The sequence below is a fragment of the Triplophysa rosa genome, linkage group LG23 (assembly GCF_024868665.1).
Source record: "Triplophysa rosa linkage group LG23, Trosa_1v2, whole genome shotgun sequence".
Taxonomy (NCBI): domain Eukaryota; kingdom Metazoa; phylum Chordata; class Actinopteri; order Cypriniformes; family Nemacheilidae; genus Triplophysa; species Triplophysa rosa.
Genome location: NC_079912.1, coordinates 14,285,809 through 14,303,071, shown reverse-complemented (window position 1 = coordinate 14,303,071; position 17,263 = coordinate 14,285,809). Strand labels below are relative to the sequence as shown.

Genomic DNA, 17,263 nt, shown 5'->3' with positions numbered 1-17,263 from the left:
CAATTAGTGCTAAATCCAATTTAAAACTGCAAACTTGAGATGTACACTCACACATAAGTAGGCAAGAGGGGGGACGGATCGCTATCAAACAAGTCCTGAAAAAACTTCTAAAAAGGGCTTTGAAATGTGCTTTATGTATTACGCAGATGTACTGTGCAAGTTGTATTACGTACTTCAGTGTAAGCTGATTGGAACAGAGACCTCAACAATGAGTCAGAGACACGATCAAACCACAGATCAGACCACATACTTATTACGCCGATGCCCCTCAGAGCCACATACCTCAGTCCAGCCTATTAACCTGCTGTCAAGCTAAACACACTGTAAAATAACTCTGTTTTCTGCTGTAGAATGAACTCGGTAGCTTCTTAGGCAGCGCTCAGGGTGCTGGTGGACACAAAGTGTGAAAAGCTTTAATATAAACAAAAATAATTTAAAGGGACAATTCTTCCAAAAATCCAAATTCCATCATGGTAGTCAATGGTGGCCATAAACTGGTGACATTCTTCGAAATCTTTCTCTGTGTTCAACAAAACAAACAAATTGATACAGATTTGGAACAACTCGAAGGTGAGTGAATGATGACAGAATTTGGGTGAACTGTTCCTTTAAGAAAGTAAATAGGGCCATGTCTGATTAAACCTTGATTTGAACAGCTCCCCCTGTAGGTTAAAACTCTAAACAGATTTGATGTACATAGTTTTACATCACTAATCTCTCGCTCTAATGGCTGGATGAAACTCAAGGTTAACCAAACAATTTAATTGGGAAAGTTAGTGGAGCACATGTCACATAAGAGGTTGTGCTTAAGGACTCTTACAATTTAAACGCTTTAACATAATTGGCACTTAAAATCTCAGACAGATTGCCCTTGTTCTTCAGAAATGGGTTTGATTGTTGAAAATATGATAATTTAATGACGAATTCTTGCGTCTATCAAATTTAAAGAAAAGAGACATTGCTCTGAGCCTATGAAACCTGAACGGTCGATGCCAAGGGCGAGATGTTTCTCTTCGGGGGTATATAAGAGGGCTGCAGAGAGAGAGAGAGAGAGAGAGAGAGAGAGAGAGAGAGATTTTATCTAATTAAGCTTGTCATTAAGATTTGACCATGATAGGAAATAATCTCATTTTGAACTCAAGCATTTCTGTCCTTCGATGTGAATTTTCATTGATTAGACTATATGAGGCTCAGAAAACAATACCAACTTTTGGTTATTAGAATATAATTTAGACATCTGGTTGCTTAAACATCCGTGTTAAATCAGACGCTTATTTTTCATATTGAGAAAGACAGATGTCTATGTTTAATTTGATATGTTTATGATTTTGAAAATCAACATTCAAGTTAACACCATTTACTTCAATACACATTCCTGCTCTTATTAGTTTTTTTTAAGGTTATGGTTGTAGGTAACATACAATAACAGCAAGCCATACTATTGTGTTACATCAAAAATCTCAAAGGCAAAGTTACCACCTCCTAGTAGCCCAAGTTTCATTACCGTTCCAAAAACGGGTTCCAGTGGTTTCAGAAAGAGAGTCAACTATGATTTCCTTCACTCACAATCAGTCCTGGCTCCGTTTAGTTATGAAACGCTCATTTCAATATCCAAACAATTCCTGACGGAGGAACCATGTCCTGCTCTGAATCTTTCCAACTGAATATTTTGTTTTATTCATAAATCACAACATTACAATTGTCAGTTCAGGATGACTTTAAAAGAAAATAATTCTTACTGTAACAGAAATTGCTGAAAACAAAATCCTTGCTCCATTCCAAAGTGTCCTGTTTTACTAACCGGCCCTATAATTTTATCCCCTGTGACAGATCAGAGACAGCAGTTCAAAGGCCTTTTTGACTCTGATCCTTTACGTCTTGTTGCTCTGGCGGTGTGAGAATCTGAAAGCAGTACATTCTGGAAAATTCTCCTGTTTATAAAGCGTCTGCTAGCTGTAATGTCTGCAAATGGACAACTGATATCAATAACACAGCATTATCTTTCTCAGCAGATCAAGAGTAGAGAAAGACTTCAAAAGGACTCACAAATCAACTAACAAGATACGACCCAAAAACGAGGCAAGTAAGTCGGCCTATTGGTACGCACACAAACACACACAGTCCAGCTTCAATGGCGGGCACATGTCCAGCGTAAACAATTCTTTACTAGTGGTGCAATGTTTTATTCATGAGCGTGAAGCCATCTCCACACATGAGCTATCATATTTCTCAACCCTCATTTATAGCTCTCATGTGCGACGCCCAGATAACAGGGGAAAATTGCCTGGAGGGCTGAGACGACACCACAGGAAGTAACACTGGCTATCATAACACCCAGCTGGAGAGATGACAGAGAAAGACACATTTATCAACGCAGCAAAGGCGTCTTTCAACACACGCCATGTACATCTCTCTACAGCTTCCTATGGAAGTCCCGGCACCTTCACGATCACAGTGGGCAGAAACCAAACATATTCTAGGCACTTGCATAGATGACACTCAAAAGAAAAACGCAGACAACATAGTTGTAGTTTCGTCTGCCCACACATACGCATCCTGCTGTGTCATTGATTGGGAAACTATGGGAAAGTGTACACAGAATGCTTACAGTTTTCGAAGTAGGCGAAGTACAAGAAATCAAAGTACAAGAAAAAAGTTAAGCAGACATTGCTGAAAAAAGGCTTTGTGCATTACAATAAGGTTCCCTGCTGTACATAATAACTCCCGTGGGAAATGTTGGCTGTCCGTGTTTGCAGAGTGTTGAAAAGCTATAGGTTTGTGGTTGGTCGCTGTCCATGGTGCTGAAACACAGCATCCCACATCAGTTCTGAAATGCCAAGAGATCCTAAAATATTTCACCTGCCAATCATTCAAGGTTTTCATCTCAATGGTCAGACATCTACATGGATTCACAAACATAAAGATTGATTGTGGTGGTGGTGGTTTAAAGTGTTTTATTTACCTGTGTGTGTGTGTGTGTGTGTGTGTGTGTGTGTGTATGTGTGTGTGTGTGTGTGCGTGCGTGCGTGCGTGCGTGCGTGCGTGCGTGCGTGCGTGCGTGCGTGCGTGCGTGCGTATGTGTGTGTGTCCATGCCTGCTGGTATGATGTGATCAATATGTGTAGCTTTAAGGATTTCAAGCTTCTTCCAAATCCACACTCATAATTTCAGTCTAAAGTTGTTAAAGAATGTATCTATAGCAAAATATAGTGATATACTGTGAAATCTGAACCAAGGAGTCTTCATTTGCAAATGCATCTTTGAAATATCTCCATACAGTCACTGACAAATCCATTTCGTCTGCATATTGTTATAAAAACAACAATAAAGTTTTGTTTTACACAATCCACACAAGCTACACATTACATTGCAATGTGATTATGCACAACAGATGTGTTTGATGATCAACAGCTAAAGAACACATCATTCACAGAATAACATTTCACAATCGCCTTGCTTTTATTGAAAAACAAACAAACGTGCTGTAGGATTTTCGCTTCTTGTCCTTATATACCTGCAAGGAAGGATCGTCTGTTCGTCTTCGTGGCAAGCAAAAGACGCATTGATATTTCCCGCAAAGAAACAATTATTCCCTTCACCGAAACCTCAATCTGCATCATCTACGTGAAAAACGATACCATCCAAAAATCACTTCACCTTAAAATCATCAGCAAAAGTAAAAGGCATTTTAAAAAGGAAAGAAAAACCAAAAACATACAAACGCCATCGGTAAGCATCAAGAAAAGTTTGGCATTAAAAGGTCTGAAAATGACTTTTGGGTTAAGAAAAGACGCACCAGAATAAAAGCAAATGCTTCGCTGAAAATCACAAAACTCTCACGAACAAACACCGCAAAAGACAAGCAAAGCATATCTACAGCAAAAGAAAACCAAAAAGAAAAAGGTGTAAAAACCCACTATCATTGAACATACGTAAAAATGGCTTTTTTAAAAACCAGTTGCGCGATGTGACACCAATGCAAGCGCGTATTTGCCCGATAGAAATCACCGCAAACCGAAAACTTGATGCACGGATGCAAAAACGCCTAAAAACAAACACTTCTCAATATCACCGTTCAAACCCCAGCGCAAAAAAATAAAAAGGAGCAATTGAAAAGACAAAAAGGGTGACAAAAAGGCCTGGAAACGTACTCACCGAGTGGGAGTAAAATGTTGCGATAAAAACGCGTTATGGCACAAAACGCAGCTATGGCGAATGAAGCGCTTTCTCTCAGCCTGCTGTCATGTGACTGCTGCTGCCTGACCAGGGAAGAAGAGGAGCTCAGTAAGTCCTTATCAGTGCACACTGTGAAGTGTTTTTCCTCTTGTGTGTTTCTCCGTCTCTTTTAAGCATTCGGAGCTGCCATGATGTCAGACTCAACGTGGCATCTGAAGAGAATTTGGAAGCTTTGAACGCCGTCTTTGTTAATGTTCGTCCTCATATATGAGTTTGTGTGTCGTATAGGGGCGCACTATCTAGTGCTAACGCGAATAACGTCGTGGGTTGTACTTTTAGGTCCGTTCTCTTGTTGTTTTATGGACGTTTGTCAGATGCTTGTGGACGTTTTTCGCGTTTTAATGGGCTCTTAATGTGTTAATCTGTTCATTGATTTTTCCTCAGCATTTCTGTATGAAAGAGAAAGTACAAGCCATGGAATGTAAACGGGTTTTATCAGATTTTACAGACATCAAGTGGCCACATTATCACAAAAACAATCATTTAAACGTTATCACATATAGTTAAAACGATAAAACATTTTATACGAAGCATCTTATTTGTTTATCTAATAATCTGCACTTTATATTGTGGCCTTTGGTGGCGCTAGAGACGAGTTTCCTGTATGTTTATAGTCGAGTTTTTACGTCATGTAATTGTCACCCCAAAAAATGAGCACGCTAGATAAATCGGACGTAACAGCGCATAAAAATGCTAAACTACATAAACGTAATTTTAGTGTACATAACCCTAAAAAAACAAAGTGGCCAACTTGCACTTTATGCCAATTTTGGAAACATTGTCTGTCTGATCATTTTAGTGGGATCTTTCAGTTTGATCTCCAGTAATATTTAAGGACCTACTTTACAGGTCCACTTTACAGTTATATAAAAATACTATAATAAATGCTGTCAAGCATTTATAAAAAAATATAATTGTATAGGCCTATGCTGCTGTGCTTCTAAAACCTTGTATCTCCAAATAATGTGAATTAAAAAATCTTGTCATAATTCATTATTTTTAGTCACCCTTTATGTTTATCACCAGGTTTTGCAAATATCTAACCAACAGAGTAAGTATTAAAAAGTGCTGGTCATCTTTAACAACACAGTATTTAATAATTTTAAAAATACAGTGTTTTTTCCATTTTCTGAAAAACAGTGAATTTGGACATCCAAGGTTTTGGAAGGACAGTGGCGGTTTAATATTTTAATATTAACCAAAGATTCCATAAGAAACCACTAGAGGTCTTGGCAAAGCCCTGAATATCCACTGATCTTAGAACTGTCCATTTTCAATGTCAAAACCATTCCCTACATGGATAGAGAAACACATATTTTGTATACATACCAAACATATGGATGTATGCTTTATTGTTTGTCATTGAGGGCAACGCAGACTGGTGGACCTCTATATACACAGTTCCATGTTGATGCTAAACAAACCAGAAATAATACAAGCACTGTGATGGAGTTTGTAAGCTTATCATGCCTGAACAGGTACAGCCTGGATGGCACATTGCGGGGAGTATGCAGCTGTGGTTAGGAGCCGATACAGCGCAGAGCATTGTGGTTTATTTTTTGTAGTTTCCAGTACCCGTGTTGCCCTCGAGCATTCCTCTGATGGCACCGCTCCAAAAGCTCTTTGATAGAGCACCAAGCCAATATACCAGCAGATATACATGCGTAGCCTCGGACTGTAAATAAATCCAGTGATGTGATATTTTATTAACTGTGAGGATCCCGTGGCTAGACGTACAGCGCTGATGACTGTCCACAGCTCATTAACTTAACCTTCGCATTTCCAATAACCACAAGTGTCATTAGAGGCCGTTAGATGCACAAATTGTTATTAGCCATAATGCTGTACTGTCAGTTTCAATAGCCAACATACATCTCTCTGAATCCTTGAGTCCCCGGTGCTGGCCAAGGCTGATGTTTATCACACAAGGCATTATTGCCCTTCTTCAAAATTCCTCAGCAACCTCCACCTAGTGAAATATTAATCAATAAATGTATATGCATTATTTATCAGCTGATTCAGAGCATTCAAGGAAGCAGGCATCTTTCAGTGGTGTTTGTGTTCTGCGGTTAAATAGGAAATGAATAAACACCTGGAAAGACGTGTGCTTTGTATTTGCGGAAAGATCACACGTTATTGTATTTGCACTCTTGGGCTTATTATAGCACTGCAATCCCAAGATTCTTTGTTTTACATCAAAGTGCGACTGAAACTGCAAATATTTGATAGTCTGTGCTAATTTTGTTTTGCATTGAAAGTAACACCAAATCTGACACGCCTGTTGATCTCCATCGTTCAGAGTATTTGGTTTAATAATATTTCTAGTATACAGTATTTTGAGACTCAAGTGGTCTAGATATTGACGCAAAGGCCTTATGTAAGACTGAGTTTTAGCACCAGCCCTCAAAGAACACAGCTGGTGACACAGCGGGTCTGTGGTCAGCGGTTTTATTGTTTCATGGTAGTTTGAGTTTATTGCAGTGTATGAAATTGATAACACAATTCTCTGTGTGGCCAAATATCAGTCAGTGGCCTGCCTGGAGTACTCAGACACGTCTCCCGCACTGATTTATATGCAATATGGATTTCATTTCCTTTCGTACCCCATACTGTACAGTATAATGTACAATGAGTTCTATTTTCTAGGTTGCTTTTCACAGCGTTGGAGTCTTGCAATTATTTACTGTAGTTTAAAAACAGATTGATGATTCATTTTTAGAAATGCACTCCGAGCAAAGGCAGATGGCTTTGCCTCTGTCGGGGTGTTTGTTTCTTTTATTTTGCTTACCAAGTGGCTTTTCTTCACTGAAGGGACTTTTTCCATCTTCTCTTGTCACTGCTGGCTCAGTTTTGCAGTGTTAAGGTACCGGACGGGTTCCGTAGAGGATCTTCATAACCGTTCTATTGTTAAAAGCACTATACAAACAAATTCAAATGTAAAATGACAAATTGATAAAAAAAAGGAGTTGGTAATGGATCTGATTTGGGGGATCAGGCTAACCATACTGTATCTAAACACCTTTTTATAATATAATTATAAATAATTCAGTAAGGCATTACCTCTAAGATCTTAAATAAACGCACAGTCATTCATTTCTTATGATGTAGAATCAGATCACGCCACTGTTTCATATTTAATACTAATTTTATACTGGCTATTGCCGTCTTGCTTTTTAGCTCTTCAATGTGGCGTAATACAGTGAGTTCAGCTCAATTCATTTGTGTGGTGCTTCTCATGATTCATATTGTTTCAAAGCTGCTTTACGAAGAAAGAAACGTCTTACAAATCCCCCAATGAGCAAGACAAAGACAGTGGCAATAAAATACTAAAACCAAGACTCAGTCTGAGTAGGATTTCCCAAGCGGACAGCAATTTACCAACAGATTTATACAATAGCAAAAATATGTGTATATGTGTAAATTAGCCGCATAATGTTACAAATTAAATATTCTATAAAATTCTACTTATATATATATATATATTTTTGTAAAAAAATATTGTAAGAGAGTTTATTCAGTTTTCCTCTCTATGGTTGTTTTCTTAAATGCATGTATTGAGGTAATTCCAGTCCAGTGTGTGTTAAATTGTAACCAGGGGCGCAAAAATGGGGTATGCAGTATATGCGGTGCATAGGGGCGCCGCACAAGTGGGGGCGCCATTGTGCCAAAATATTATTTAACATTTTTTTAAATAAAACGTTATAAAAAATATAACGAAAATGTCATTATCTAAAACGTTTTAGTTTCACTTTTGTCTAGCATTTTAAACGAGTTCAATAAATATATAATTTATTTAATCAAGTTATTATGTCAACCAATCACTCTTTCACAGTCAAATGACCAAATGGATCGAGCAAAGAAACTTCCCAAAGCGCAGAACAGAACATGAAAATGAAAAGTAAATTGACAAGTAAAAAACAAGTTATTTAACGTTGCCTGAGAGGTAGTTCATATTATAATACAATATCAGGTCACCTCTAGGCCTACATCTTTGGCGCTTATAAAATAAATCTATGTTTGTGAAGGAGCTTTATAATTACATTCGGGAGAGTCTGAGACGGTTGTTAAAGCTGTTAAGTCTCCCACTATCACGCATTATCGGGTTCTTCATTAATCGTCGGACGCGTTTTCCCCATATGACGACGCGAGCTGTGCAGTTTGAACGTCAGGTCCGTGTCCTTCACATAACATGAGCAGTTGCGTCTTCTGCAAACAGCGCGCAGCACAGAGCACCGGAGATATTGCGTGTGGACACTGAAACAGCGCAATGATTGACAGGATGACAGAGACAAGAGCGCAAAAGAATGTTAGTTAATGAAAAATAATTTGAGCTTTCAATGTAAGTGAGTTTGTCTTTGTTTTACTTTAATGATGTTTTCATAAAATGTGAACCACTAACTAAACATGCTTAAAGCAAGGGGAAAATCCAAAGAGTTTTTATTTATTTGCGTTATAATATCTGTTATCCATCTTATTTCGTTTTTTCAATAATATTTGAATTATAAATGCACAGTAAAGGTATGTTTAACATAGGCAAATTTTATTGTTGTGTTTTTATTAAATATTAATGAACCACAAACTAAGCATTCGTTTTAAAGTAGGCCTAAGTGGGAAAAGAACAAAAAAATACAACGCGAGTATATCATGTGATACGTCTTATTCGTCTTATTCTGATAATAATAAATAATGTTAATAATACTTTTAGTTGAAGGAAAGGGAATAATCTATATATAACTTTAAAGATCAAAATAAGTTTATTTCCTCATCAGCACATCTCTAATGGGCTACAACTCGATTGTTACTTATATTTGGGATATTTAAAGAAGTTTTATTATTTAAAACTTGACAAGTTTTTTTGTTAAAGGTTTTAAATGTCAAAATTCTAGACTACATAAGTGAAACTCACTTTTCAAAGAATACAATAAATAGCCTTATTTGAAGTCTTAGAGGCTGTGTCCACCGAGGCGTTTACGCCTGCTGCCGGCGTTTTTTCAATGGTTTCCTATGGAAACGCCACGCTTTAAAAAAAAAGCCATCAGCTGACGGTTTTTTTCCGCGCTCTGCGCTGGTGCTATGCGTTTTTTTCACGCTCAGCGCCGGCGTTCGACCGATCGCCCTGAGTTGAAAAATGCTCAACTTTGGGCAGAACGCTGCGCCTGCAGCGGGCGTTTTCAGCCGAGCTCCTGCCGTTTTCAGCCGCGTAAATGCTCGGTGGACACAGCCCCTTATTTGGTTATTATAAGCAAAAGATCAATTTAAAAACTGTTTAGCCTGTTATCCGATTAATAAAAAAAAAAAAACAATCGTCCAATTATACGGTTATTAAAATAATCGTTAGTTTCTGCCCTAATTTATTGTGTATGTCTGAACATAAGCTTTATGTACTTTTACTACTTTTTGCTCCTTTGTTTCATTATTTTTCAGATTGTTATTTATCTTTTCAGAATTGTGTATCTGTTACATTGTGAAGCAGTTGGAAAAGTGTTTCTGTAAAAGGAAACCTTTATGCTTCTGTTATAGATGCAAATCTGATTGTCACCTTCACATGATGTAAAATAGAATGACTCCAAAGGTAATATACAACTTGTCTGCAGATTTTTTATTTGTTGTGTGTTTTCTATATTGGGGTGGCCGATGGGGGGCGCCAATACTGATCTCGCATACCCCTCAGAAAATGTGCAGTTGCGCCCCTGATTGTAACAGAAACAAACCTCAAGAATGACATAAATTCATTCACCCAGCAGCAATGTGAAAGATTAAGAGAATGCAAAGACGCATCAGTTCCATCATACAGTAGGTAAAAACATTAGTGTTGTGTTGTTTAAACATGAATATGAATTTGTTTTCTTGCAGTATTCAAGATCTGAAAAAATATTTTTTTTTCTTATTGTCACCAGTTTGTCCTGTTTCAAGCTTTTGGAAATAAATGCAAATAAATACAACCTTTTGGGAGAAATGTTGTCACTGGTTCACAGAATGAAACACATAACTATAAAAACTAAAATAATTTTGGAGTGGTCTCTCTTTCCACGGCTGTGCATATATTCTGTTGTTCTATACAGTATATGAATTCATACAATATGCAAATCGTTTGGATGGAAGCTGACACTGAGTAGCATATTGGACATTGGGGGAGGCGTTACCTTCACCTTCGCCTCCTCACGGCCTTGAGATATTCAGGGTAATGTTTTCGGAACTGACTGCTCTGTATTAAACATGGATGCCACCAAAGCCAAGCGTGGTGCTGTGAGAACAGAGGGCACGGTCTCTGTCTCTGCGCCAGGAGGAAAGATGGTAACGTATTAAATGTTAATAAAACCGCCTACAAAAACTCAAGCAAGAAGAGCAAAGCCAATTATGACAGCCAACTCACCCCGCACCACTGTAGCATCATGGGAAATTACGATGACTTGACCCTTTGATTGTCATTTAACTTACACTTCCTTAATGGTGTCATAAAATTTATCTTATCTGTTAATGGCCTATTAGGGCTGTGAAATAGAAGCTCTGAGGGAGATGCGCCTAAACAGAATCGGGAAAATATAAGGAACTCTCCCCAGGAGTTCAGAGAGTTTTATTTGGAAGAAGAAACATACAATAGTGCCGGCTATTGATCCTTATGTACTGTAGAGATCACACAGATGATGTGTTTTGATCGCTCATTTATCAACTAAACACAACATACTCACCAATAATTAGGGCTGTCAAACACAGAATAAAAGTTTGTATATAATGTGTACTGTGCATTGTATTTATGAACACATTCAGATGCATGTATACATATTTAGGAAATATTTACATGTATTTATATTAAACAATAATATATATTATATATAAATGTTATAATATAATATAATGTTATAATATAATTTTAATATTTTCTTAAATATATGCATGTTTGTGTATGTCTTTATAAATACAAAATTAATATTCACAGTACACAGACATATCATGTAAACACAAACTTTTATTCTGGATCGTGATGAATCATTTGACAGCCCAAATGAAAATGTTTCTGTTTATTGAAATCAAATGGCCTAATTATTTAAAAAACTTAAAGGGGAGGTAACATGCTATTTCATGCATTCTGACTTCTTTACACTGTTAAACGTGCTGGCTCCTCAAGCTTAACATGGTCAACTTATCATGGTCCCTTATTGGACAATTCTCCCGGAAAAGCACACCCACGCGTCATTCAACGAGCGAAAGAGCACGCCCACGCGTCAACCAGCCAGCATGAGAAAGATCACGCCCATCAACGCCGCATCACTCGGCTGACCAAAGTTCAGCTCTGTTTGTTTGCTCACTGCATTTTGGTGATGAATGTTATATAAACGATGGATATAACGCTGGATTTGGAGATCATTTGAAACTGATAGAAGGCGCGGTCCCAGTGCTAAAAGATGCCGGAATGAAGTCATATGCAATCGGCGTGTACGTGCGTAATGTAAACAACACAAACTTATAGTGAATCAAAAGTTATGCAGGGATAATGCGATGATGTATTGTGTGCTCGTGCTGTAGTTCCGCACCCCCTGCACGCCAGGAGCTTGTCTTTTTCCGAAAATAATCGTACATCTGTATCTCTCTTTTATAAATTTGATCAAACTAAATACTCTTCGAAGATACCACGTATGCAATACTACTGTATAGGTACTCAAGATTATCATGAGATTGGCAGAAACTGCATGTTACCTCATCTTTAAACGAAAACTTAAATACTCAACTCAACTTTATTTATATAGCGCTTTTACAATTTTCATTGTTACAAAGCAGCTGTACATGAGACATATTGACTATAAGCAAAATAATTAAAGTTGTACCTGCAGAAACAAGAAAAGGTTGAAAACACAGAAGACAGACATACCCACATACAAAACACTCCACACACACAATATGCACACGTACTAACACACATAGACATAGAGACACACACAACACACACACACGTACGTACACAGACAAGTACGCACACAANAAGACAGACATACCCACATACAAAACACTCCACACACACAATATGCACACGTACTAACACACATAGACATAGAGACACACACACACACACGGATGCGCACGCACACACACACACACACACACACACACACACACACACAACACACACACACACGTACGTACACAGACAAGTACGCACACACACACACACACACACACACACACACGCTCAGTGAGAGCACACATTTAGGATAAAGGAGAGTATATACGTTTAAGTGAAATACAGTTAAGCACTAAAATATTACATGAAAATAAATAAAAACTAAACTAATTTAACCTTATATAGCAACATAAAAAATAAATAATAAAATGACAAAAGCACATAACAAAATCGCTAAACAAGCTAAAATTAATATAAAAACAAAAATAAAAGCTAATTCAAAATATTAATGAAACTGCAATAAAACTGAAAACAAAACTATAATACCTTACAGCCTTAAACAGAATAAAAATGTCATACAGCAATCATAATAGCCCTCATTTCATTTGTTTATAACTGGAAAAGGCTCACTTTGTAAACACTTACTATTTCTTTGTTGCTTATAAAATACATAAATGTAAATTAGGTCCTTGCCATCTGGAACCTCAAAATTTACACTTAAGTATGTGCTAAAACGTCTACAAGTATCACAGACACAAATTATGTTATGTAATTATGTTAAGCAAATTCCCTTTATAGGTTGCATATTGAACAATATATTATAGGATTTATTTATTTTTAGAAAAAAAGTCTGAGATGTAATAATCCAGAAGTTCAGGAAGAGTTGGGGCTGATGTGAAGTTGGAAAATGTTATAATCTTCCAAAAAGAAAGTAGGATTTAAGAGGATTCATAATGCATAGCTTGCATCAGCAGTGCTTTAATACGTGTTACAGGGGTTTCATCTGCCACAGGGGAAAACAAAACACATAATGTGGCTACACTGAATTAATGATTTAAAGAGACTCACAAATTGACTGCAAATCTTCATATTACATTGAAGCCCTTCTCATCCCATCAGCCACTCATGATGCATGATGCTTCATGCAGATACCATACATTCACTCGGATGCATGGTATGCACTTTGACCCTGAGTTTCCATCGAAAGACATTGTGGTCTTAAGCTTGTAAATTAGTGCGCCGGTTATGACAGCTTTCATCAGATGAGTCACGCTAAATTGCATGTGAAATGTGCTTGATGGTCTTCACTTTGCTCCTAGTCGAGATTATTCCACCCCAGTTGATTCTCTCTCACTCTTGATAAACCCTCCAATGCCCTCAATTTCTTTCTCTCTCTCTCTCTCTCTCTCTCTCTCTCTCTCTCTCTCTCTCTCTCTCTCTAGTCTACTAATCTTTTCCCTGTTTTTTCAGGCATGTCACTGTTTGCTTAAGAAAACGTAACGTGCTTTCAAGGCTCGGCCAATCAAATTAGGGGTGATGTGACGGATTAAATAATTGTTTAATTGTTATTAATTTATTTATTGATGTGTCCTTGGGCCACATGCCCAAAATCAAGTCCTGCCCTTCACTATTTTCCCCCAACATTTTCAATTTCATATTTTAACGTGACTTATTTTGACTTTAACAGCCAAATGGATTTTGTAAATTATTCCGAGCTGATTTATGTCCCTCTTGTTACGAATGGCACAAGTACAACAGTTTAAACAATATTTTAAGAAATTTTGTTAAAATATTGGAAGCTAAATAGACAGCATTCTGTATTCTTGACGGTTTTTATTAACAGTCCCTCAATTGTGATTTGAGCAAATGGCTAAACCACTCTCCCCTGATACACGCGCTGGATGCTGCTGGGTTTTATTGGCTTTCTGGTTTCTTTTAATGGCCCAGTCTTTTGGTTACAACTCTCATAAACTCTGACGGCTAAACGTACGCTCAGATTAAAATCCGAGGCTTTGTGAACGTATTTTGCAACATCAGTTTTGCGACAAGAATTGTTGTAGAGAGGTTTGTGAAAAGTGTTTGAATTACAAAAGGGGGCAGAGACAATGACTTCAGACTGAGATATTAAAATAGACAATAAGAACTACAATTAGAATCGCTAAACAGACATCAAAAATAAGCTTTTTTAGAAAGGAAAAGTAAACAGGTTGAAAAAAGAGTCACATCAGCTTTTTGTTGCTTTATTTCTGTAGAATAGTATACGACCACGCGCAGCTATTGCACCAGCTCATATAATAGAACCCTATACATGTCATTTTCCTCGCAGAATAGACTTCGGATGTAGTTCGTGATTAAAAACCCATGCATTCCTCCTTCCCATGATTCACTTGGCTGGGCTTACAAAAATGGCCTGTAGGGATGTCGACACACTCAGCGATGATATAGTTTATGAATAAGTCTGGATATTATCAGAATGACTCTGGTAACGGGGAACACGATTATTGAAGTAGAGCTAAGAGTTCAACAAAATCTATATCCTGAACAGATGAACAGACCGCTACATTTTTTTTCTTGAAATGAACACCGTGTTTAGGCTCCGCTGGTTTGGCGTCCACCCACGTGCGCTTTTTTTTTTTAATGGACGGTGCACAGAAGCGCAACATCAAATGAGAGAGTAGATTAAGAAGTGCATGTTAATTTCTCTGAATAAATCATTCACGGCACGTTGGGTGAGTTGTTGACCCCGGTTGTGTGAGAACATGTGGCACAAGCTCCGGCAGACAGGAGGGTCCACTGTGGAGACACAAGCTTTTAATTCAGGGAAAAATGAACACTGTTAGAGGCTCTAAAGCATGGATCTTGTTCTGTATTAAATCTTTCTCTATATGAAAGATTATATTCATTATATTGAGGGTGAATAGAAAATGCACGTGAAAACTTATAGAAACTCTTGGAAATAAAGGTTCTTCAATGGTTTCTCATAGCATCTTAAGGCTCAGAAAATAGTGCATTCATGAAGTGCAGTGTGTTGTTGGATAAAGTTCATAAATTGTCTCTTTCAGAGATTTATTGAACTGAGAGGTTCTTTATAGGGCGATGCACACGAAACCTTTTAAAGGTTTGGCATCAGATCGTTAATCCTTTCTGGTTTTAATTGGACAAAAATAATGAAAACCGTTTAAAACATTCTGTTATTATTTATTCACCCTCATGTTGTCCAAAACCTTTCTTTCTTCTGTGGATCACGAAACAAGATATTTTGAGAAAAATCTATGGTTTTGTGTCCACACAATGGAAGTCAATGGGGTTCAATGTTTTTGCTTACCAGCATTCTTCAAAATATATTCTTTTGTGTTCTGTAGAAGAAAGAAAGTCATAATGGTTTGGAATGACATGAGGGTAAATAAATGATTTCCCTTATTTATTGTCTTTGTTCATGAGGCAGATGGGAATATCTAGTCTGGCATGTGTGTATTTGTTTGTGTGTGTCTGGTAGTCTGATAGTGTATAATGTCGATGGACTGTAAATGATGCCAGCGCGCATTTCGTCTCATAAATATTTAGCGCATGAACTAAAAAAAGAGAATTGCTGAGGACGGTGTGGAAATGAGCCTACAGAGCAAACGCGGTTAGTTTGTCATGCCTGGGTGGGCCGGGTCTCTGTAATTACTGTGTGTGCTCAGCAGCGCTCCAAGTGAGATGGACCGACCATAGCCAGATGGCTGAAGACATCAGGGGGCCGAAGAATACCGCACGGTGCTTTCTCACGCACGGCCCCGCGTTATCCAAAACAAATTGGACTGAGCATTATGGTGTCAATTAGGAAACCAAACAATAGCCATACTTCTAAAAATCCTCATGGCTAATATAGGTTTTATTATGGATAAAGAAGTTAGAAGTTCAGATGTGAATGAATATTATCTCTTAAATAGCATATCTGGAAAAGCGCTGAGGAGCTGAGTCAGTCTCTAGGGTGAAATAAGCACATATTCTATTTATAAAGAGATAAACACTCCACATATCCAGCAGGCCTGAATTAATTAATATAGGTATAGAGAGATGCATTGTGGGTAATGGGCTGTTTTCATCAGCTTCAGGTTATGTCTAAATGGCAGAGAAAATGTAAGTACATTTACAGCAGAATGTAATGTAATGTAAGTAAATGTCTTTATATAGTACATCTCAATACACCAAAGCCATACCCAAAGTGCCAAACACAAGCTTTCACAGCAAAATAAATGGCATGAATAATAAAAACAACATGAAAATAAGACTCAAAGTACAAAAGAGAAAAAAAAACATAAAATAAGAGTCAAAACGCAAGAGAATAAAAATATGTTTTCAGCCTATAGAAGTGGATGTGAAAGATGTATAAGGTAACACACATGAAGAGAATAAATTATTAATTTGTTTCAAATGTGAGCAACACAGGGTTTACTGTGTATTATTGACGTTTCCGACCACCAAGACACATTTTCATTCTCAAATGCAGACTGTGAAATTATTATTAAATATTTGTGACAGATACCAATCCAAAGTTTTGTTGTATACTACTACTTTATTATTTTATTTTCCTTTTTATTTATTTATTTCTCTTACTATATAATATAATTACAATATTATATTTATTTATTCATTCATTCATCCATTCATTCATTATCTTTTTCAAAATCGGACACAACACATTGAGTTGTGAGTATGTAGTAACCAAAAATTGTTAAATTAAAGCTTTCTTATTTACGCTTTAAGATATTTAAGTAGCTCAGCACACTCTGGACCTACTCTCAACCAACTTTAAGAGAGTTTTTTTAATCGTGATAGAGTTTCCGTGAACTACACTCTTAAAAAAAGGTGCTTTAAAAGGTTCTTTGATGCCATAGAAGAACCTTTTGGTTCCATAAAGAACCTTTAACATCTGAAGAACCTTTCTGTTTCACAAAAGGTTCTTCTTGGCGAAAAAAGGTTCTTCAGATCATAAAAAAGTAAGAAAGAGATGGTTCTGAATGGTTCTTTGTGGAACCAAAAATAGTTCTTCTATGGCAGGGGTCTTCAACTAAAACTGCTTGAGGTCCAGTAAATGAACCCTTCTTACCAGCCGAGGTCCGGACAATTAAATTGATGGTTTTTGGCA

The 17,263-nt window shown here is 37.2% G+C and overlaps 1 protein-coding gene across 6 annotated transcripts in view; it reads right to left on the bottom strand.

Annotated features, from left to right (window-relative positions):
• LOC130546767 (RNA-binding Raly-like protein) overlaps positions 1-4,490 on the bottom strand; it is a 111,572-nt gene extending 107,082 nt beyond the window's left edge. Inside the window, exons 1-2 of one of the 6 annotated variants that reach the window (XM_057322191.1) lie at positions 4,155-4,488; positions 3,514-3,619 (exon numbers count right to left, since the gene is read on the bottom strand). In XM_057322191.1, coding sequence (XP_057178174.1) covers positions 3,514-3,619 — 106 coding nt within the window. In that variant the 5' untranslated portion in view covers positions 4,155-4,488. Of the gene's footprint in view, positions 1-3,513 lie in introns of all 6 variants that reach the window. The other 5 variants (XM_057322192.1, XM_057322190.1, XM_057322193.1 and 2 more) reach the window with 5 other exon arrangements.
• Between the last annotated feature and the right edge of the window lie 12,773 nt (positions 4,491-17,263).